General features: G+C 40.5%; 1 protein-coding gene across 2 annotated transcripts; it reads left to right on the top strand.

The window, feature by feature from the left end:
* The first annotated feature begins 399 nt into the window (after positions 1–399).
* On the top strand, positions 400–22521 carry LOC124857101 (transcription initiation factor TFIID subunit 4-like). Of its 2 annotated transcripts, none has more exons than XM_047348219.1 (15): positions 400–2364; positions 2665–2798; positions 2958–3077; positions 7328–7417; positions 7583–7705; positions 7833–7922; positions 8040–8246; positions 9674–9815; positions 9918–10020; positions 11712–11881; positions 11960–12090; positions 12196–12321; positions 16260–16316; positions 16415–16534; positions 21168–22521. In XM_047348219.1, exons 1-15 carry the CDS (start codon positions 1590–1592, stop codon positions 21330–21332), a joined length of 2553 nt encoding a protein of 850 aa, XP_047204175.1. In that variant the 5' UTR covers positions 400–1589; the 3' UTR covers positions 21333–22521. The 2 variants fall into 2 exon arrangements, with proteins under 2 accessions (XP_047204175.1, XP_047204174.1); XM_047348218.1 differs by having other exon boundaries at positions 405–2364; positions 12193–12321.
* The last annotated feature ends 224 nt before the right edge of the window (positions 22522–22745 follow it).

Below are 22745 nucleotides of genomic sequence, written 5' to 3' on the forward strand. Positions count from 1 at the left end.
TTCAGACACAATGGAGACAAATGCACTGTATGCCCACACCAACACAATAGCTTGTTTTCAAAAATAATTAAAGTCATAAATTATGTCATGTGTTTTCATAATACATAGAAAATATATCTTTTTGGTTATAATTACATGACCATAAAAGTATCAACTCTGAAACTAAAAACATTTTTCAAAACAGGAGATGTTTCAAAAAATTTGTTTTTACTTTTGTTTAAGGTATCTAAAAAAGTTACATTAAAAAAGTCTGAACTTTCCTATAATTTTTTCATTTTAAGGGTTTTCTTTGCCTGAGCCAGTGAAGTAGGCCTACTACCGAGCCCAGTGGAGGAGGAAATATTGTGGATATGAAAAGTTCCCGTCTTCACTTATAAAAAACAACTTTTCTTTTTTTTTTTTTTTTTACCTCAGCAGCTAACAAAAAACAAATTTAACGTAATTTTTTTAATTTAATTCACCTTGGACAAAACAGTCTAGATAGAATTAACCCGTACAAGTTTTACGTCATTCTAAAAATAAGTAATGAAAACCTATGCTGCTGTCACAATAATTTCAAAAATTTCCGGGCTGGACTAAACCCACAAAGGTTCAAGATCCTAAAAACGCCCCTGGTTTTAGTTAAAAATGGAAATATAATTTAGGGAGAATGGATTCTATATATTCATGCTTCAAAACACAAAAACAAATTTCTTGTTAAAGCCGTTCAGCTGCAACACTACTACTTAACGGTCATTTATTTTTTAGGGTGGGGCGTCTTTAAACGTCTCTGTACAACCGAAACCTCATTTCGCTGCAGCCATCTTGCCCGGTGCATACAGTGTGAATAAACTCTGAAATTTGAACATTAAGCTTGTAGCAAACCAGGGTATTTATCTACCAAAGGCCACTGGGTTTAATTATGAAAAGAGTTATTTGCAGCTTAAGACCAAATACGCTTCCAAGGGCGAAACATTCGATGAAAACATATCGCCCCGGTGAGATGTTGTACCGTCTTCCACTTCTCCTGGAATGACAGCTGAAGCCATTGGTACCGCCTTTTAGCAGACGGAGCAGCCAATCACAGCTCAGAGAGCTCCCCGGTCGGTGGACTTTCGGCTGTTGTGCGCAGGCGCACGTCAGTTAGTAAGTACCTCACTTTTCACAAGCTCGCAGGATTGCGAAGATGGCGGTTGGCCCCAGTCTGTTGGATGAACTCTTTTCACAGACAGGGGTGAATAAAGCGGTAGTTTGCCATCCTCCACGGTCTGTAGAGTCACAACTGTCCTTGTTTAACAGCAAACATTTGGGTAGGCACGAGGCAGGCAGTAATTACATGGTTATAGTTCCGGGACGGGGGGGTAGCTCGAGCTAATGTCCAGCTGGGACTTGGTCAAGACCGTTGCTGAAGCAGGTACGCTGTAACTACTAATGTTGTTTTCGTTATTTGTTCTCTGAGAACAAAGGAGAAGCAAGCGCCGGAGTTGGCAGAGAAAAGCAGCAGACGTGCAGTTGTCTTCCCTCATCACATCCGAGCGTGTGTTGCTCCCTGTTAAACTAGTTGAAGTGTAGAGGGGGTCTCCGCTTAACGAGTTCCCAATGGTTCAGCTATGGACGCATCGACGGCCAACACCGACACCAAAACGGGACACGAGCCGGAAAAACCACTTGTTGTCAGTGACGGTATAAGTTTCCCCTCCAATCACCCGGGGAAAGCGGGCTCATACTCTGTGCAGACTTTTAATGGGAGCCAAACTATGAACTCTCACAATTCAGGAAGCGTTGCCCCTCTGGAGGGGAACACAGCGACAAGTGGCACTGGTAACAGCAACAACAGCGGCGGCACTGTGATATCAGCCGCGGTTCTGAGCACCGGAACAGTCCTGTCAAAGGAGCTCGCCGGCGCTTCATTGCCCCCGTCGTTAAACAGTGTCATTCAGACGTCACTAGTGAATTCAGACGGTGGTTCTGCTGCGAGTCAAGCAGCAGGACCCACAGTGACACTTGTCAGGCCGCCTATGCAAACAGCCGGTTCGGGCACAACTTTGAACGGGAGCAATACTGCAAGCCCCGCCGTGGCTGCTACTGCAAAAAATCAGACGGGTATTGGCACACAAAATCCGCTGGTAAACAATGGTCAGCCCGGCACCTCTGCGTCCGTCAGTGGAGGTTCTCACATCATTAAAGCAGAGCCACCAACGACGATAATCCAGTCAGCACCGCAGCCTGCTTCTGCCGCTGCCACCCCCAGCTCCATCAGTGCTCCTCGACCCCCTGGCATGACAGCTGCAGGTGCACCCGGGATCACGTCCCAGATGCTGGCTCCGAGACTCCCACAGACCTCTCCGGGACAGCCCAGTGTGCACAACATCCAGCTACCTCCGGGTGAGTGCGGTTGAACTATCATTTGGCTGAAATCTTATACTTATTTTGCATTTTTATTCAAATGGCTTGATCATTTATTGAAAATCCATACAGAAAACTAATGTGGATTTCCTCCTTCATTTCTGATGAACAAGCTGTACTATAACAAAGCACAGTCCTGGTTTTCGAACATAGTCAGTGTTAATGAATTATATTCACATAAAACACATTTTTAACTCTATGCCATCACTCTCACCTGACTCAACACTGTGCTTTTAAGCTGTCTTTTGTTAAAGTTCGTGACTTTCTTACTCGCTTCAGGTATGGTGCTTGTACGCAGCGAAAGTGGGCAACTTTTGATGATTCCTCAACAGGCTCTGGCCCAAATGCAAGCGCAGGCTCAGGGAGCCATGGCCCCTCGGACAACTACGCCAACAAATGTGTCTGCAGGCCAGGTAACTTTGAGCATCAGAGTGCATATACTTCAGGAAACCATCTGTGGAGTGGATTATTATATATTTTAACTTAGAAGTAAACCAGTCTAGCTATTAGTCTTAAATTAAGCAAAACTAAAAACAGAGGTTTGGTGTGTTTCCTTTGGGCCACTTTTTTAGGCTCCTGGAACCACAATTATTAGTAGACAAGTATCTCCGAGCACCATCATCCGACCAGGCTGTCCGGCCCCAGCATCCCTCGCTGCGACTACTGCTCTTCAAAGACCTCCTATCCTACCGGTTGGTAGATATGTTCTGCACACAATAAACTCGTTCTGTTATTATGATGCGATGTTTTTGCCATCAGTCTGCCTATTTAACAGTGGTTTAGAGCCGCAACTACAGTATTACCTGACAAAAGACAACTTATATAAAATATTATTAAGTTGATATGAAGTTGAAAATGTATTGTCACCTTTAAAGACCCACCTTTTTATTTCCATTTTTAATTGTTTTTTTTCTATGGGATGTTTATTTGTGGAATATGTGATTAAAAACACATAGTTGCCTGCCTAACTGCAAGAAAAAACAGAAATATTAATGGTGCTTTTAGTGTCATTCTTTTGTGGAAATTTAGTGCAAATATTCCATGAAAAAACTGGGAACCTGTTAAAATCTTCATTTGTTATTTAAGTATCTAGATTTAAAAGCATTAGTTTTCTTTATTTTTATAAGTTTTAGCCAGAGCCAAAGAGCCACTACGGAGCCGCAGGTTGCAGACCCATGCATTAGATGTTTAAGACTTGGGTAATTGGACATAATGGGGAGATTGTGAAGGCAGTTGGTTGCACTGGATTTAATTTAGAGCTATCAATGTAAAGATGGTTAAATACAAATGCATACCACACTTGAGATCTGGTATTAAGGGTGTATTCATACCTGCCACATTTTGGTCTGCTTTAAAGAGACCAGAGTTCGTTTCCCCCCTTGGCCTCTTGGACCTGTTGTGCAGGTGTAAATAAACTCAAGCGAAACCTGGTCCGGACCAAACAACTGGATCAAGACCCACTTTTGAAGTGGTCCTGGTCCACTTCCAAACACACTCTGGTGCAGTTTACTTCTGGTGTTAATACGAACTGGCCTCGATCCGACCCAACTACAAGAAAGATACGCCTTTTTGGACTTAATGAGCCACTGTAGTGGACGTTGTAAAAAGTGAATGTTGCACTGAAGTCATACCTGATCTACCCTTTTTTGCTTAGCAACACTGCTGCCAGCACGCTGTGGGCCAGGGCATGCAGAGCACATCGTCGTTTCAGCTTGCAGTACGCATTCGCCGACGGCATTCCAAATTTAGAAATAGAATTTCGTAAAAACCTGTGTTGAATAAGCTACACTTGACACTCAATGATTTTGCAGCTGTTACAACTGCACAAATATACTAAACAGAAATGCAGCACGCAGGACATCCATAATTGTTTTCCTCCATTTCCGGGTCTGTTCTCTGTTCCGCCCTAGTCATTTCTGTCCACTGGGATCCACGATTGTCACACACATGGCTTTGTTTACAAGTTATAGTTAATTTGCAAAAAGTACGATGTGCATTCGCACAAATTCGCACCAAACAAAAATGCAATATTTTGCATTGGTTTGTGACATTAAATTCCCCAAAAAATACATTACTGAGGTTTGTAACGTGACAAAAAGTGAAAAGGTCAGGTGATGTGAATACTCTGCAAGGCACTGTATTTACAAAAGTATTACAGACCTGTTGAAGCAAACCTGTATTTCTTAATGTGTATTTACATAAATGCAATACTAAATATTTATGATCTGTTCCATATTTACTCTACATTCCATCCAACAGAAAAAAAAAAATAGTAACCAGTCTTCATTGATTGCACATTGCACCAGTAAGAGCAGAGTGTGAAGGTTCAATTAGCAGGGTAAGAGCACAGTTTTGCTCAAAATATTGAAATGCACACAACATTGTGGGTGACATACCAGAGTTCAAAAGAGGACAAATTGTTGGTGCACGTCTTGCTGGCGCATCTGTGACCAAGACAGCAAGTCTTTGTGATGTATCAAGAGCCACGGTATCCAGGGTAATGTCAGCATACCACCAAGAAGGACGAACCACATCCAGCAGGATTAACTGTGGATGCAAGAGGAAGCTGTCTGAAAGGGATGTTTGGGTGCTAACCTGGATTGTATCCAAAAAACATAAAACCACGGCTGCCCAAATCACGGCAGAATTAAATGTGCACCTCAACTCTCCTGTTTCCACCAGAACTGTCCATCGGGAGCTCCACAGGGTCAATATACACGGCCGGGCTGCTATAGCCAAACCTTTGGTCACTCATGCCAATGCCAAACGTCGGTTTCAATAGTGCAAGGAGCGCAAATCTTGGGCTGTGGACAATGTGGAACATATACAGGTCCTTCTCAAAATATTAGCATATTGTGATAAAGTTAATTATTTTCCATAATGTCATGATGAAAATTTAACATTCATATATTTTAGATTCATTGCACACTAACTGAAATATTTCAGGTCTTTTATTGTCTTAATATGGATGATTTTGGCATACAGCTCATGAAAACCCAAAATTCCTATCTCACAAAATTAGCATATTTCATCCGACCAATAAAAGAAAAGTGTTTTTAATACAAAAAACGTCAACCTTCAAATAATCATGTACAGTTATGCACTCAATACTTGGTCAGGAATCCTTTTGCAGAAATGACTGCTTCAATGCGGCGTGGCATGGAGGCAATCAGCCTGTGGCACTGCTGAGGTCTTATGGAGGCCCAGGATGCTTCGATAGCGGCCTTTAGCTCATCCAGAGTGTTGGGTCTTGAGTCTCTCAACGTTCTCTTCACAATATCCCACAGATTCTCTATGGGGTTCAGGTCAGGAGAGTTGGCAGGCCAATTGAGCACAGTGATACCATGGTCAGTAAACCATTTACCAGTGGTTTTGGCACTGTGAGCAGGTGCCAGGTTGTGCTGAAAAATGAAATGTTCATCTCCATAAAGCTTTTCAGCAGATGGAAGCATGAAGTGCTCCAAAATCTCCTGATAGCTAGCTGCATTGACCCTGCCCTTGATAAAACACAGTGGACCAACACCAGCAGCTGACACGGCACCCCAGACCATCACTGACTGTGGATACTTGACACTGGACTTCTGGCATTTTGGCATTTCCTTCTCCCCAGTCTTCCTCCAGACTCTGGTACCTTGATTTCCGAATGAGATGCAGAATTTGCTTTCATCCGAAAAAAGTACTTTGGACCACTGAGCTACAGTCCAGTGCTGCTTCTCTGTAGCCCAGGTCAGGCGCTTCTGCCGCTGTTTCTGGTTCAAAAGTGGCTTGACCTGGGGAATGCGGCACCTGTAGCCCATTTCCTGCACACGCCTGTGCACGGTGGCTCTGGATGTTTCTACTCCAGACTCAGTCCACTGCTTCCGCAGGTCCCTCAAGGTCTGGAATCGGCCCTTCTCCACACTCGTCCTCAGGGTCCGGTCACCTCTTCTCGTTGTGCAGCGTTTTCTGCCACACTTTTTCCTTCCCACAGACTTCCCACTGAGGTACCTTGATACAGCACTCTGGGAACAGCCTATTCGTTCAGAAATGTCTTTCTGTGTCTTACCCTCTTGCTTGAGGGTGTCAATAGTGGCCTTCTGGACAGCAGTCAGGTCGGCAGTCTTACCCATGATTGGGGTTTTGAGTGATGAACCAGGCTGGGAGTTTTAAAGGCCTCAGGAATCTTTTGCAGGTGTTTAGAGTTAACTCGTTGATTCAGATGATTAGGTTCATAGCTCGTTTAGAGACCCTTTTAATGATATACTAATTTTGTGAGATAGGAATTTTGGGTTTTCATGAGCTGTATGCCACAATCATCCGTATTAAGACAATAAAAGACCTGAAATATTTCAGTTAGTGTGCAATGAATCTAAAATATATGAATGTTAAATTTTCATTATGACATTATGGAAAATAATGAACTTTATCACAATATGCTAATGTTTTGAGAAGGACCTATATTGTTCTCTAATGAGTCCACCTTTACTGTTTTTCCCACATCCGGGAGAGTTACGGTGTGGAGAAGCCCCAAAGAAGCGTACCACCCAGACTGTTGCATGCCCATAGTGAAGCATGGGGGTGGATCAGTGATAGTTTGGGCTGCCATATCATGGCATTCCCTTGGTCCAATACTTGTGCTAGATGGGCGCGTCACTGCCAAGGACTACCGAACCATTCTTGAGGACCATGTGCATCCAATTGTTCAAACATTGTATCCTGAAGGCGGTGCCGTGTATTAGGATGACAATGCACCAATACACACAGCAAGACTGGTGAAAGATTGGTTTGATGAACATGAAAGTGAAGTTAAACATCTCCCATGGCCTGCACAGTCACCAGATCTAAATATTATTGAGCCACTTTGGGGTGTTTTGGAGTAGCAAAATATCTTTCTAATTAGTTAGAACTTCAAAGTTCTGTGCTTCATTTTCTAAGACAGGAGTTTTTTTTTTTCTCTTCCCAGAGCTCCATTGGGTCCACAGTACCAGGAATAGCCCCTAGAGCGCTCACTTCTACAGCTGGAACCACAGTTACCTCAGTAACTGTGAGCAAAGTAAGATGTGCTCACTTCAAGCAGGCATCTGCCTTTTACTGCATGCAGGAGTTCATGACACACGGAGTATTTGGTGAAGGTCACCCGTCCTGTGACACACAATGTTGTTACTCTAAATGGAAACTAAGATCTGTTTAAAATGTGGGTTGTCTCTGGTTGCGATAGGAGACAATGGAGAATGTAAAGAAATGCAAGAACTTCCTGTCTACACTGATCAAGCTGGCATCCAGCGGGAAGCAGTCCACAGAGACTGCAGCCACTGTGAGAGAGTTGGTCAAAGACCTGCTTGTGAGTGTGCTTCACAGAGTGAAAACAAACTTTTCAACGTTCCATTTTAAGATTTAAAATTTTAAACTAAGACAGTGACGAAATAAAGTATCCCCATGTAAATATAAAAACTCTGTTTTTTTTCCAGGAAAGCAAGCTGGAAGCTGAAGAATTCACCAGCAGATTGTACAAAGAGCTAAATTCCTCCCCCCAACCATACCTTGTGCCTTTTCTGAAGGTGTGAACTCCCATTCTGCATTCAGTTTTCTCTTTCAGCTAACAGCACACGTTAAGGTGGTGTATATTTAGGGTTGACCTCAAATAATTTAATCGCTGTCTTGTAATAATTTTGTAGAGAAGCCTCCCAGCTTTGAGGCAGCTCACCCCAGACTCGGCAGCTTTCATCCAGCAGAGTCGGCTTCCTCAGCCAGCCTCAGTTGCGGTCTCCTCTGCCTTAGCCAACTCCACCACAGTGGTTCTGGGCAGCCCTGCTCCTCGTGTCACAGCACCAGGCAATCGGTCCCAACTTCAGCCAACAGTTAACCAACAGACAGCGTCACTGGTAACGATGCAAAGTCACATATCTGCAGTGTTTTAGTTGTTTCAGTGATGTATGCATTATTAGCTTTAATATTCTGCAATTGAAAGACAGATATTTTTACTACCAATAAAGACAAAGATCATAGTAAAATCTCGTTAACAATTGACTTCATTCAGTTTGAGAGTTATTCGGTGCAAAAGCATTTTTGCTTTAGCTGCATTTCCACTGTGCGGTCTTAAGCATGTTCCCCCCATAACTACATATCATGAAACCTTCTGTTTAATCCTGGCTGTCAGTTGTTTGCCTGGACTCTGTGGAGTAAAAAAAAAAACAAGTGCTGTTTATGTTGATTACATGTTATTTACATCTTTATTAGTCATCCTGCGGCAGGAGTCTTGTTGTTTTGGAAACATTTTAAAATTCGGAGGTAAAATATATCCACCCTACAGCCTTCACTGGCTTTTACTGCATGTTCAATGAAATTAGTGTTTCATAGCAGATACAGTGTAAAACCTAAGGAAAGTTGTTCCAAACTTTGGAAAATTGTGCAACCATAATGGATTTTATTGAATATTCAATGAACTGTGTTGATCCAGTTTGATTGATACTAATTATGGTTCTTAACAGTGGTGCTAAAACTCCTTTCACGTGGGCCAAAATCGGCGTGTTGAAAGTAGGGCTGGAACATTTAGTCGTGATTAATTGATTATTGAAATGATCATCAACTAGTTTGGTAACCATATAATTGTAAACTGGAGTATACAGACTCTAAAACATGCCATTTGCTGTGTGGTGACGTGCTGTATTTAAAGTGAATGCCTGAAACATACCCATAAAGTGCCAGGTAAATCAGAGATTTGGCCCATATAAGCTTCCATACGAGATCACAAACCAACGCAGTTTGTTTCTCTTTGCCTCTCCTTTCCTCCAGTCTAAAAGGGCTTAATGTTGTATGGTTTCTGTATCAAATGAAAATGAATGAAAGCTTTAAGTAGAGATTGATCCTAAGGGACCTAGACCAATTTAACCAAGGCTTGCCCTAATATGCACTAATATTACAGATGTGCCCTGAAGCTGTTTTTTCCATCATCTTGAATCAAGCAGAGTTAAACGGGCCACACGATATGCAGGGAGGGAGTATAGCTTTTTAATGGAGAGAAGAAGGTGCACTGCTGGGAAGGGAGGAAGTGCACTGGAATAACAAATCACAAACAGAGGCATCATCACCCAATGAAATTCAGCACAATAACCATCTGACGTGTTCATAATTATTATGGTATATTTGTTCGAGATTATTATTTGTAAAACGGTTTAAAAATGAACAAAACAATTTAAAGACACGTAGTTGTTTTTTTAATACTTTTTCCTGTATGTTTTGTATGGAAACAATACTTGCAATTTATTCAGATTCTCATAAATGAGTATTAAACCTCCCCCTGCCCCCCCAGGTTCTCCAGCCTCAGCAGCAAAGAGCGATTTTGAGACCTCAGGTAAGTTTACCAACCTCCCCCATGATGGCTGTACGGAACCCGTCCCCAGGTCGCATGGTGGTGGGACAACAGCAGGTGCAGCTTAAAGAGCTGCAACCAGGTGAGATGTTACCCTGACAACTCCATTCTTTATGTGTGTGTCTGAGTGCTTTTTCTTCTGCATCCAGGTACTTATTCTGTCCTTTTTGTTCTGTTCTGGCAGTTCCACTGAGACCTGAGGTGACACTTGTTTCCAAACAAGTCTCTGCTGTTGCCTTGACACAGGCACAGAAGAACAAGCTCAAAGAAGCGGGTGGCACTTTCAAGTAAGATAAGTTAATCTCCTTTTGTGCCACTGATACAGTGCCCTGTAAAAGTAATCACACCCTTAAAATGTTCAGGATTTTTCAATGTTACAGCCACTAATTATTATTTGGGAGTTTGTGTGGTGGAGCAAGACAAATAAGTCCTTTTGGTTCTAAAAGTAAAAGCACCAACAATCATAAGATTCCTGCTGACTTCTTCATAAACAAAACATGTTTTGTCTTCACACAAACTTTAAAAAGACTCTTACATAAAATGTTAATGTTTTCAAGCCGAAACACAAAAATGAACCTGAAGCGATAGAAGACCCAACTTTATGGCATTAGAAGATAGTCTCATAGCAACTAAATATGCTTCTGCAAATATTCTTGCTTGAGTTGTCGTTAAAAGTAGCCATGCCCTTTCTTTAAACATTTGACATTCTAAAATCATTAGCTTCAAGTATTTTATTGGGATTTTATGTAATAGGCCAACATGAAATTGGGTAAATACTAAAGTCAAAGGAGAGTTATACATGGTTTTCCAAATGTTTTTACTAATAAAAATCTGAAATGGGTGTTGTGCATTTATATTTAGCCCACCTGTGTCAATACTTCTATAGAATGACTTTTCACTGCAATTACAGCTACAAGCCTTTGTGGGGTATGTCCCAACAGATTTACACACCTAGAGACTGGAATTTCTGCCCATCTTTATTGTAAAATAGTTCAGACTCAATTAGATTGGGTGGTTAGTGTCTGTAAACAGACTCTGAATTGGATTTAGGTGTGGAGGTTGATTGGATCAACCGAGACATCAGAGTTTGATTTTAAGGTATTGCGTTGTTGCTCTGCATAAATGTTTAGGGTTGTTGTCCTGCTGGAAGGGTGCGCTTCAACTCAGTCTCAAGTCTTTTGCAACCTTTCAGAGGTTTTCTTTCATGATTGCCCTGTGTTTTAGCTCCATTCCTCTTCCCATCAACTATGACCAGTTTTCCTGTCCCTGCTGAAGAAAAGCTTTCCCACAGCCTGATCCTGCCACCACCATGTTTCACCATGGGGATCTGCTGTGTTGGTTTTAATTTATGGTGTCATTTGACCAAAGCACCCACACCAAATGGGACATCTTCTGCCTTTCGCTAAACAATATGCTTTCCTGACACCACTCTATAACCGACAGATTTATGGGGTGCAAGACTGAAATTGTCCCATTTTTAAATTCTTCCACCTTAGCTGTTGATCTCTGCAGCTAATCCAGTTACCATTGAAGTCTTAGCACAAGGCTCTTGGTTGCACTAGATTTTATTTATAGATATCAGAGTAAAAGGGCCTGAATTCAAACAAATTTCAAATATTTATTTGTGTATAATTTCACCAGGTATCATTTTCCTTCGACTTCAAATTTGTGTACCACCTTTTGTTGGTCTATCAGATTAAATCTACATAAAATCTCTTAGTTTGTGGTTCTGACATAACAGTGTGGAAAGCTTCAAACAGTAAGGATACTTTTGCAAAGCACTATACTTTCCATCAAGAACGTTTTGGTTTTGCTAGATTAACGACAATAGTTGCAGAAGAAGAAAATCAGTGTTGCTGTGGAGCAATAACTGTCAGATACTGTAATTATCCTAAATGGACTCCAATGTTCAGTCCTGCATGCTACAGTTAAATATGTGTAACCGCAGCTCCTGTCCATTCTGCTTCTGTATCAACAGAGATGATGATGATATTAATGACGTGGCCTCAATGGCGGGAGTAAACCTCTCTGAGGAGAGTGCTAATATCCTGGCTACTAACTCTGGACTTGTTGGCGCAGTGACACATTCCTGTAAGGACGAGGCTTTTCTCTCCTCCGCCTTGCTGCAGAGGAGAATGCTGGAGATAGGTGACACTCTGTCCTTATTGACCAAATGACATCCGGCAATTGGTCAGTCTCTCACCGCACAATTTGTTTCTGCTCCAGGAATGAGGTATGGAGTAACGGATCTGGGCGCGGAGGTGGTGAATTACGTCTCCCATGCTACTCAGCAGCGACTTCTGAACTTACTTGAAAAAGTCTCCCAAGTAGCCCAGCAGAAAAATGTCAACTTTAAGGTTTGTTAATGAAACTCACTAGATTTCCTAAATTATAATATTCAGCATTTATCATTATACATGTATTATGTGGGATAACATTGTGTCAAAACTGTCCTGAAGCAGGAGGATGACAGCTATGAGCAGAGCAGCGATGTTCGAGCCCAGCTGAGGTTCTTTGAGCAGCTCGACCAGATGGAGAAACAGCGGAAGGAAGAGCAGGAGAGGGAGATCCTGCTGAAGGCAGCTAAGGTACCTTATGATGACTTGTGACTTAATATAATAATGAAACCTGTTTGTTGATGTTTTGGCTGCCTGTTACAGTTTTGTGTTGAACATATACGGCTGACTCAACAACTGTTTTGTCCACATCTTGTTCTTAGTCACTCAACAGCTTTTCAGTTGATATCAGTGTTTTGTACAGTTGGACCCAAGGTCGGCTGTAATTGATTTTTGACTCGATATCTGGGAGCCCGCAGCCAGCAAGCATCCTAATTGACGTGTGATTCATCAAATGGTATTTAGGTTGAATTTCTAACAACAGATCGTTAGACATGTTGACATTAAGTAGATAATGAATCATAGATTTTAGTTTAGCTTTGCTTTAGAAAGGTTTATACAAGTCTCCTGCTGTGTAAAAACGTCCAGCTTTATGCAGTCAGCCTAAAAGAATGAATCCTTTCTGTGTTTTAAAGTTTAAATTTCAAGACATCAGACTATTGTTGTTGTTTAGAAACATTTCCTCTATCCGGGATGTTCTAGGTCATGTTTTCCTGCTCTTGAAGCTGACCTATTGTAGTTTGTTTAGGAATTTAAATCAAACGTTTTTTCTCATGTTAATCAGTCGTCATGGGAACATGTATATTTGACAAGGTTTGGCTTGGACACAAGGTTATCAATCGCTGGCTATAACCCATTCAGTAACCATTAAAAACTTGGTGTATGCATATATTTTATTGTATTTGCTTCCTTTACAGCTTATCCTGAGCACTTTTGAGGGCATTTCTTATCACTGTTATGCTGACGATATTCAGCTGTATATTTCCTTTAAGCCTGAACATGTTTTTAAGTTACAGTTGCTGATTGTATGTTTTCAATCTATCAAAAGTTGGATGGCTGATAACTTTCTCCAACTTAATGATGAAAAAACTGAAGTCCTTGTTTGTGCCCCTGATAGATTTATACCCAGGATAATGGAAGCTCTTGGTCCTCTTGGCAAATTTGCTAAATCTTCCATCAGGAACCTTGGTGTAACCTTTGACTCTGCTTTCTCCTTAGATACCCACATCAAATCTTTGGTTCACTCTTGTTTTTATCATTTACGTAACCTTGCTAAGTTAAGTCCCATTGTGTCACGTTCTGAACTTGAGATTACTATCCATGCATTCATTTCCTCACGTTTGGATTACTGTAATGCTTTATTTACCTGTCTTAGCAAAAACTCCCTGGAACGTCTCCAGGTTGTTCAGAATGCTGCTGCTAGACTTCTGACAAAATCTTCTAAGTATTCCCACTCCACACCGTTACTCATCCAGCTGCACTGGCTCCCCATTAAATTCAGAGCTCAGTTTAAGATTCTGGTCCTGACTTATAGAGATCTTCATGGTCAAGCCCCAACTTATATCAGTGAACTCTTATATCCGTACAATCCCCCCAGGTCTCTGAGGTCATGCGATAAAGTCCTACTGGCTGTACATCACACAAGGCTGAAAACTAAGGGTGATAGAGCTTTTGCAACAGTAGCTCCCCGACTCTGGAACTCTATCCCCTTGTGTATAAGGACTGCGGATTCGGTGGTGTCTTTTAAAAAAACAGCTAAAAACTCATCTTTTTAGGCTTGCGTTTGGTTAGTTTATTTTTGATTTTATCTTATCTTCTATTTTACATTTATAAATATATTATTCCAATTGTACTTTGTATTAGTGTTGTGAAGCACTTTGTGATCTGTGTCTTGAGAGGTGCTATATAAATAAAATTTTACTTACTTACTTACATCCCAATAAATTAAAACATCATTGAAAGGTTCACTTATTTCAGTAATTCAATTCAAAAAGTGAAATTCATACTATATATATATATATATATATATATATATATATATATATATATATATATATATATATATATATAATGATGGTGGTCAGAGGGCTCAATGGCGCCGATTGTATGGCAGCCTCGCTCCTGTCAGTCTGCCCCAGGGCAGCTGTGGCTACAATGTAGACTACCAGTGTCAGTGTGTGAATGGGTGGATGAATGATTGTAATGTAAAGCGCTATACAAGTACAGGCCATTTACCATATAGATTTATTATGCAAACAGTGATATAAGTGTTTTATTTCTGTTAATTTTCTAGTTTGTGGCAGACAGCTAATAAATATTCAGTCTCACAGAAAATAAGAATTCTGTATATGACCAAATAAAAATGATTTCTAATACAGGTATGGTAATCCATATACTGTAGAGTATATAGATTAAGCTTAAAGTTATTCCTTCCCCTGACAGCAGGCCAGCTGCCTTTTCTGGGACAAGATGATCTTAAAGCTACGTTGAAAATAATACATATCCCCTTCTTCATAATCAATGTAAAGATTTTTTTGGCATTCTAATAATAAAGCCCTTCTATATTCTTTGATCTGCTGGTATTTAGACGAGTAATATTTAGTGATGAGCTTAAAGAGATTGGAAAGCCTCCTTGCCATAACTTTAGCGCCCTCTACAGATTCTCAGTCATATTTAAGTCAGGACCCTGGCTGGACCACTCCGAAACTGTAATATTACTTCTAGTCACAAAAACATTTTGGTAAGATTAAAAGATTACTTCAAGCCTAAATTTGCCAGAAGTAAGAATAATTCTGGACTATACAGTGCTTGGCTGGAACTTCTTTTGCTTGAATTATTGTGATGCGGCATGGAGGCAATCAGCCTGTGGTTCTCCCGAAGTGTTGCTTTAAGCAACATTGATAGCAGCTCTTGAATCCCATAGATTCTCTAGGCGGTCCACATTCAGGCCAGTTTGCTGACCAGTCGACCACAGTGGTTCCATGGTCACTAAAGCAGGTATCTGTACCTTTGGCAGTGTGGGCAGGTGCCACATCCTGCTGGAAAATGAAATCAGTATCTACATCAAGCTAAAGGAAGCACCAAGTTCTCTAAAACGTCCTGCTAGATGGCTGAGCTGACTTTAGGCTTGATAAAACACAGTGGACCAACACCAGCAGATGACTGTGGAGACTTCACACTAATTTGTTTGTTTCCAACTTCAGTCAGTCATCAGTCATTTTCTACCGCTTATTCCATAGTAGGTCGCGGGGAAGCTAGTGCCTATCTCCAGCAGTCTACGGGCGAGAGGCGGGGTATACAATCATGCACACACTCATTCATGCACCTAAGGGCAATTTAGAGAGACCAATTAACCTAACAGACATGTCTTTGGTCTTTGGCCAGAGTACCCAGTGAGAACCCACGCATGCACGGGAGAACATGCAAACTTCATGCAGAAAGACCACCATGCAGCCCTCGATTCCGACTTCTAATCCTTATTTCCTGCTGCCGTTTTGTTTTCAGAAAACCTTCCATCTATCAAGCCTTTTAAACAAGCCAGATCTGTTGAGGCTGCTTCTGTTTTGGTTCCGGAAACTTAAAAATTTAAGCTTACAAACTGTGTCCTGTCGTAGATGAGTTATAGGTTTTATTTTTTCTAAACCATTGCAAGGTCTAAGCTTGAAGGAAACTCTTCGGGAGGTTTAATTTATGAAAACACTGGCAACTTTATTACATATTTAACACTATTTACTAGTGTGGATGTCATTCTCTGCATTGAACAATGGATTTCAAAGTGTTTAGACATAACCTTATCTTCCTTTTCAGTATGATGTGCTGAAACTTATTCTGTAGGTTTCTTGCTGTTATGTTTCCTTCTTGCCATTGTGCTAAAGACATCTAATTGGCACCACTTGCCTTCTAATTGTGTTAATTTGTGCAAACATACGTGGATTTCTTGTATAACCTGCCTCTATTTTGGCTTAGTTTTTTTTAAATTAATTATTACACAGTTGAATAAGTAGTGTCTTATTCTTTATATTTTAATGTACTGTTGTTCCACACAGTGAAACAACAATGAAACTGCAAATGAAGTGTCTTAAAAAAGCGATTTAACTGATAAATTACCGTTCTTCACGTTGGCCTTTCAGTCTCGAGCTCGGCAAGAGGATCCAGAGCAGCTGCGTCTGAAACAGAAGGCAAAAGAGGTATGAGGAGCGGTGGAGCCCAGTCTGCAGGTGTCTTCATCACATTTACGCTCTGTATATGGCTGATTCATGTTTTTTGGTGTGTTTATGTTGTCCAGATGCAGCAGCAGGAGCTGGCTCAGATGAGACAGAGGGAAGCCAACCTGACTGCTTTGGCAGCCATTGGCCCCAGGAAAAAGAGGAAGAATCTCGGCTCTCCCTCATCTGCTTCAGCTGAGGTAACAATGACAACAGTAATGTTTGCACGATTTGTGCCTGAGCACCTGCGGCAACCATGGACAGGTACATTATGTTTCTGGGTCATCTTTCTGTTCCTCTATATGTTTCCATCTGTCCTATATTTTTTTTATTGGCATAAAATCAGAGGATTAGTTTGATAGTAGTATTATTTGACAGCATAGCTTAGAAACGGGGAGAGTTTGTACCAATGGTTTATCTTTACACACAGTGCCTAACAAAAAATCTATACCGCTTGAATTTTTCGTCAAGATTTGTCTCATGATTTATATTTTATGTGTTAAATTCACTGAAAGTAGCTCATACAGTAGGGAGAACAAGTAGTTAATACACTGCTGATTTTGCAGGTTTTCCCACTTACAAGGCATGTTGAAGTCATTCATTTTTATCTTAGGTACTAGTCATCTCTGAGTGACTGAATCTAAAACAAAAATCCAGAAAATCACATGGTGTGATTTTTAAATAATTCATTTGCATTTTATTGCCTGACGTAAGTATCTGATCATCTAACAACCAGTAAGAATCCCAGCTCTCACAGGCCTGTTAGTTCTTCTTTAAGAAGCCCTCCTGTTCTCCACTCATTACCTGTATTAACTGCACCTGTTTGAACTCGTTATCTGTATAAAAGACACCTGTTCACACACTCAGTCGAACAATCTCCAACCTCTCCACAATGGCCAAGACCAGAGAGCTGTGGAAGGACATCAGGGATAAAATAGTAGACCTGACAGACACATCTCAAGGTCCTGGAGTGGCCTAGCCAGTCCCCAGACCTGAACTCAATTGAAAATGTTTGGCGGGAGCTGAAAGTCCTTATTGCCCAGCGAACACCCCGAAATCTGAAGGATCTGGAGAGGATCTGTATGAAGGAGCGGTCCAAAATCCCTGCGGCAGTGTGTGCAAACCTCGTCAAGAACTACAGGAAACGTCTGAAATCTGTAATTGCAAACAAAGGTTTCTGTACAAAATATTACCTTTTGTTTTTCTGATGTATCAAATACTTGTCAGGCAATAAATTGCAAATTAATTATTTAAAAATCACACAATGTGCGTTTCTGGATTTTTGCTTTAGATTCCGCCACTCACAGGTGAAGAGGACCTATGATAAAAATGAAAGACTTCTACGTGCTTTGCAAGTGGGAAACCCTGCAAAATCAGCAGTGTATCAAATACTTGTTCTCCCCACAACAGGGTTTTCAAAATTTCTCACATATGTAACCTAAAGTGGGGGGCGCATGTGCATTCAGTCCCCGAATGAATACTTTTAAAACCATCTTTCCTTGCTCTAACAGCTGCTAAAGTATGTCTCTTCAAGTCTTTTGCTTCTGGACACTGATATTTTTGTCCATTCTGCTTTGCAAAATAGCTCAAACTCAGTCATTTAGGATGGAGAATGTCAAGTGTTAAAACAGATGAGTTCTGGACCTTTATCCAGGGTGTATGAATACTTTGCAATATTCTGTATTAACGTATGTTTTTACAGTGTGAATGGGAGCCACTTCAGTTTAAAATGTTCTTTTAGGTAGTGGTTATAAATGTTAGCAATAAGAGTCAGACCTGCTCCTTGGTGTCTGTATTATGGATAGAAGGCTGAATTTGTCGCTGGCGGTCCTTCCTAACTGCCCTGAGTCATGTGGGCTGTGCAAAGAAACTTGCAGAGTGACGCCTCTCATTACATCAAGCAGAGCTCTGTTCTCACTGCAACTGTCAGCTGACTCCAGATCACATTAAAACAAGTTTGATTCACATTTATCTAATAAAATGACACATTCATCTTAAAAATTTATCCTTTATTCTCCTTGTGCTGTTAAAGAAAAACTTTGTGTATATTTTCTGGAATCTGTTCACTGGTATTTGAGAATTTGTCATTATTTTTCCTTTTAGTGCTACAGCTAATGCTTTATGCCATTCTTGGAAAGGTGTCACAGTTAGCCAAATATTCACATTGACTTCTCATCTTATAGCAAAATGCCTTCAAGTGTCCTGTTTTATTCTGCTACCTTCCATATTTAAATGTTTTTGCTTCTTCATATGCCAACATAATTATTGTTTATGGTTGTGCTAAACCACAGTCTTCATGAGCTCCCCTGCTCATCACTAATCACTGTAATCTGCTTGTCTTTGGACTGTGGGTGGAATCTGGTGGAGAAGCGTGTTCAGAAGAACATGCAGGCTCTAACCCAAGGAACGCCTCAGCCATATGGTGTGTTCTCAGTTTGGGGTATGATGCTCAATAGAATTTCGTGGAAAAATTAAATATTTTTGTCACTCACTTCAGAAAGTGGAACTCATGTAGTTTCAATGCGCAAAGAGTGAAATATTTCAAGCCTTTATTTCTTGTAGTTATGATTATGGCCTACACATAATGAAAACCCAAAATTCAGCACCTCAGGAAATTAGAATATTACATAAGATCATTTAAAAAGTATATTTTAAACAAATGTCGGGCGTCTGAAAAGTATGTTCATTTCTGTACAGTCAATGCTTGGTTGGGCCTCTTTTTGGATGAATTACTGCATCGATGCGGTGTGGCATGGAGGCAATCAGCCTGTGGTTCTGCTGAGCTGTAATGGAAGCCCAGGTTGCTTTGATAGTGGCCTCCAGATCATCTGCCTTGTTGGGTCTGGTGTCTCTCATCTTCCTCTTGACAATATTCCATGGAGTCTCTATAGGGTTCAGGTCAGACCGGTTTGCTGGCCAGTTAAGCACAGCAACACCATGGTCATTAAAATCAGCTTTTGATGCCTTTGGCAGTGTGGGCCGGTACCAAGTCCTGCTGGAAAATTAAATCAGCATCTTCATGAATCTTGTCAGCAGAAGAAAGCATGAAGTGCTCTAAAACTTCTGGTAGATGGCTGCGTTGACTGTTGACGTAAGAAAACATAGTGCCAACACCAGCAGATGATATGGCCCCCCAAATCATCGCTGACTGTGGAAACTTCACACTGGACACCAAGCACTGTGGATTCTGTTCCTCTCCACTCTTTCTCCAGACTCTGGGACCTTATTTTCCTAATGAAATGCAAACTTTACTTTCATCTAAAAAGAGGACTTTGGACCACTGAGCGTCAGTCCAATTGTTTTTCTCCCTACCATGGGTAAGATGCTTCTGAAGTTGTCTCTAGTTTAGGAGAGGCTTGACATAAAAATGCAACATTTGTAGCCCATTTGTTGAATGCATTTTGTGAGTAGTGGCCCTTAATGCACCGACTCCAAGATTTTGCTTGACAATCCTCTAAAGGTTGCAATTATCCCTTATGCTGGTGCACCTTTACCTACCAAATGTTTTCCTTCCACTGAACTTTCTATGAATATGCTATAACCTTTTTAAAATATTCTAATTTCCTGAGACACTGATTTTTGGGTTTTCTTTATCTGTAAGCCGTAATTATCACAATTACGAGAAATAAAGGCTTGAAATATTTCAGTCTATGTAATGAATATATAATATTGAGTTTTACTTTTGGAAATGAGTCATAAAGATATTGAACTTTTTCACACTATTCTAATTTTTGGAGCTGTGCTTTATTTTTCTCTTAAAAATATGAAGACCTCTATTAATAAAGGCACACCCGTTGTCATGAATCTATTTATTGTACCTTGCAAAAATATTCATACTGCTTGACATTTTTCACATTTGGTCATTTTACAGCTAAAACATGAGGGTATTAGATGGGTTATGTGTTTAGACCAACACCACGTGGTGCAAAATTGGGAGGTGGAAGGAAAATGATAAATGGTTAATTTCAATTGAATTGAATTGAATTAAATGGTTAAGCAGGGAAGCAGCCAAGAGGTCAATGGTTATTCTGGAGGAGCTGCAGAGTTTCAAATGTTAGTTGGGTTAATCTATGAACAGGACACGTATTAATCATACACTCCACAAATATGGCCACTTATGAAGAGTGACAAAAAGACAGCCATTGTTTATAAAAAAAAGAAGTCATGTTTGTCAAAAAGCTATTTATGGCACATAGTAAACATAAAGGAAGGGACTCTGATCATATGAGGCCAAAGTAGAACCTTTTGGTCTAAATGGAAAAAGCCATTTGTTGTGGAAAAGAAACACTGCACATCACCTTGAATGCAGTCTCCACAGTGAAACATTTTGGTGGTAGCATCATTCCTGGGGGAGTTTTCAGCAGGGACATGGAAGCTGGTCAGGACAGTCGAGAAGGAAATCTGTTTAGAGGCTGGGGTGGATGTTTATCTTCCAGTATTACAACATAGACAGAGAGCTACAATGGAATGGTTTAGATCAAAGGATACGTTAGAATGGCCTAGTCAAAGTCTTGTAGAAAATACTTTGGCAAGACTTGGAAACTGATGTTCAGATGTTCTTTGTGTATTCTAGCTAGTCACTCTCTAGATGAGTAACAGTGGTAGAGACTTGCTCTAAAAAACTTGCAGCTGTGAATGCAGTGAAAGATGGCTCTGCTAATTAATGACTCAGGGGGTATGGAATAGAAATTCACTCCACACTTTTCAGTTTTTTCCTCTGTAAGAAAAGAAAAATGCATATCCCTTCTTCTGCTGCACAGTTATATGCTACTATGTTTGTAATTTGTAGCTTTTACATGCAGTCAGTAAAAAAAACTTTTCCACATCTTTCAGGGATCCGGAACAGGCTCCTCTCTGACTGGTGCTGCCGGCTCCTCAGGCTCCAGACCAACTCGGCAGCGCATCACGCGTGTCAATCTCAGGGACCTGCTCTTCTGCCTGGAGGATGAGAGATTTACCAGTCACTCTCATTTCCTCTACAAGGGCTTTCTCAAATAGGCTTGATGTTGGAGAGAGAGAGGACAACGAGAGGGCAAAGAGCACGCTGTGCGTGAAGAGACCAAACGCTCCCACTAGAAAAGACTCCTTTAGGTAACGAAGAGGAAATAATGTGTTTGGTGCATTTAATGTTTCTTTAGATCCACCTGCTATCATAAAATACAATCGTAGCCATACTGGAAGGCCTTTCTACCTCTCTCCTCAAATGCCTCTTTTCCTTCGGAGCAGTCGTCGACTGATGCCCCTTTATTTACCCTGCTCAACCTCTTTTTCAAGATGGTGCAAAAATGAAACATGTTTTATGAAGAAGGTTTTATTTTGTGTGAACAAAAGACAATGTACAATTGTGCACTGTATTATAGTTTGGTTTATTTTCTGAATATTTGTTTGCAAGCTAGGCTTTAAAACTATGGAAATCTCGTTTTATTAGACAACAAATTAGTTTAGGTCTTTTTTTGGGTGATTTCATACTGGTTTTTGTTGTTGATTTAGTTTGAACTCCAAACTGTAACCTGCTGAGTTGCCTTCCTAACTATGAATAAGCCATACCATTCTCACACAATTAATCCTGCTGTAAGTCATGCAGCGGCAGCTCACTCTGTCATCTCCATTACCCTGCAGCATATTTTTTGATCATATTTATTTACTAAAATCAAATTTAAATTAATATTTAGCTATTTATTTATTATGTGACACTTCAAGTGTGTCATATTGCTTAAAGCTGAAAGAAAATGCATTTTATCCACAATGGGATAACTTTGAAATGGCATTTTAGATTTTAGTGCCTAAAAGAGAGGTGTTCTTTATTTGAATCTTTCCTTTACAAAAGATTTAAACTTACTAACTTCTAAAGCTAATAGTTTTTTAAGGCTTCTAACCTCTGTTGCTATACCAAACTTGCATCTACATGAAACTCTATTTTTGTAGCCTCCCAACACACATTTTTACCCTTCTAATGGTGACTGACAGCGATGATGTCCTATTACTTCTTTGGTGTGCTATTGGACAGCCCTTTAGGTCTTCAGGGTGTCTGATTTAAGAAACTGGAGTTTTTTTCTGTATATTTGTAAATGTTTCATCCAAAGTTTAACGAACAGTTTTGTATAGAATTGAAAATTTATGCATACTGCATCAAGAAAATCTAAATTTCACTATTGAAAAGTTTGAATAAATGATTTTACATATTTCAGTTCGTCTGTGTTCAAGACACATCTGTTTTTCTTTTTTTTTTGTTTCCACCAGGGGGCAGCATCTAAATGTGGGCTATTTGTTTCTATAGGGATTTTGAGGCTTAGCACATAAAGGAACTGAATTCAGGTGATTCGACCCAAGCCCCTAACAGCTGTAAAGCCACCTGTAGTACACTCCACATGTCCTCCTGGATCTGTGAAGCACAGCACAATCACTCTGCTC

The sequence above is a fragment of the Girardinichthys multiradiatus genome, chromosome 20 (assembly GCF_021462225.1).
Source record: "Girardinichthys multiradiatus isolate DD_20200921_A chromosome 20, DD_fGirMul_XY1, whole genome shotgun sequence".
NCBI classification, from domain to species: domain Eukaryota; kingdom Metazoa; phylum Chordata; class Actinopteri; order Cyprinodontiformes; family Goodeidae; genus Girardinichthys; species Girardinichthys multiradiatus.

Bases quoted from the DNA above. Each gene is read 5' to 3' on its own strand.
- LOC124857101 (XM_047348218.1), top strand. From the start codon at position 1,590: ATGGACGCATCGACGGCCAACACCGACACCAAAACGGGACACGAGCCG. The intron at 3,078-7,327 runs GTTGGTAGATAT...TTCTCTTCCCAG, and splicing joins AAAGACCTCCTATCCTACCG to AGCTCCATTGGGTCCACAGT. The intron at 11,882-11,959 runs GTGACACTCTGT...TTTCTGCTCCAG, and splicing joins GAGGAGAATGCTGGAGATAG to GAATGAGGTATGGAGTAACG.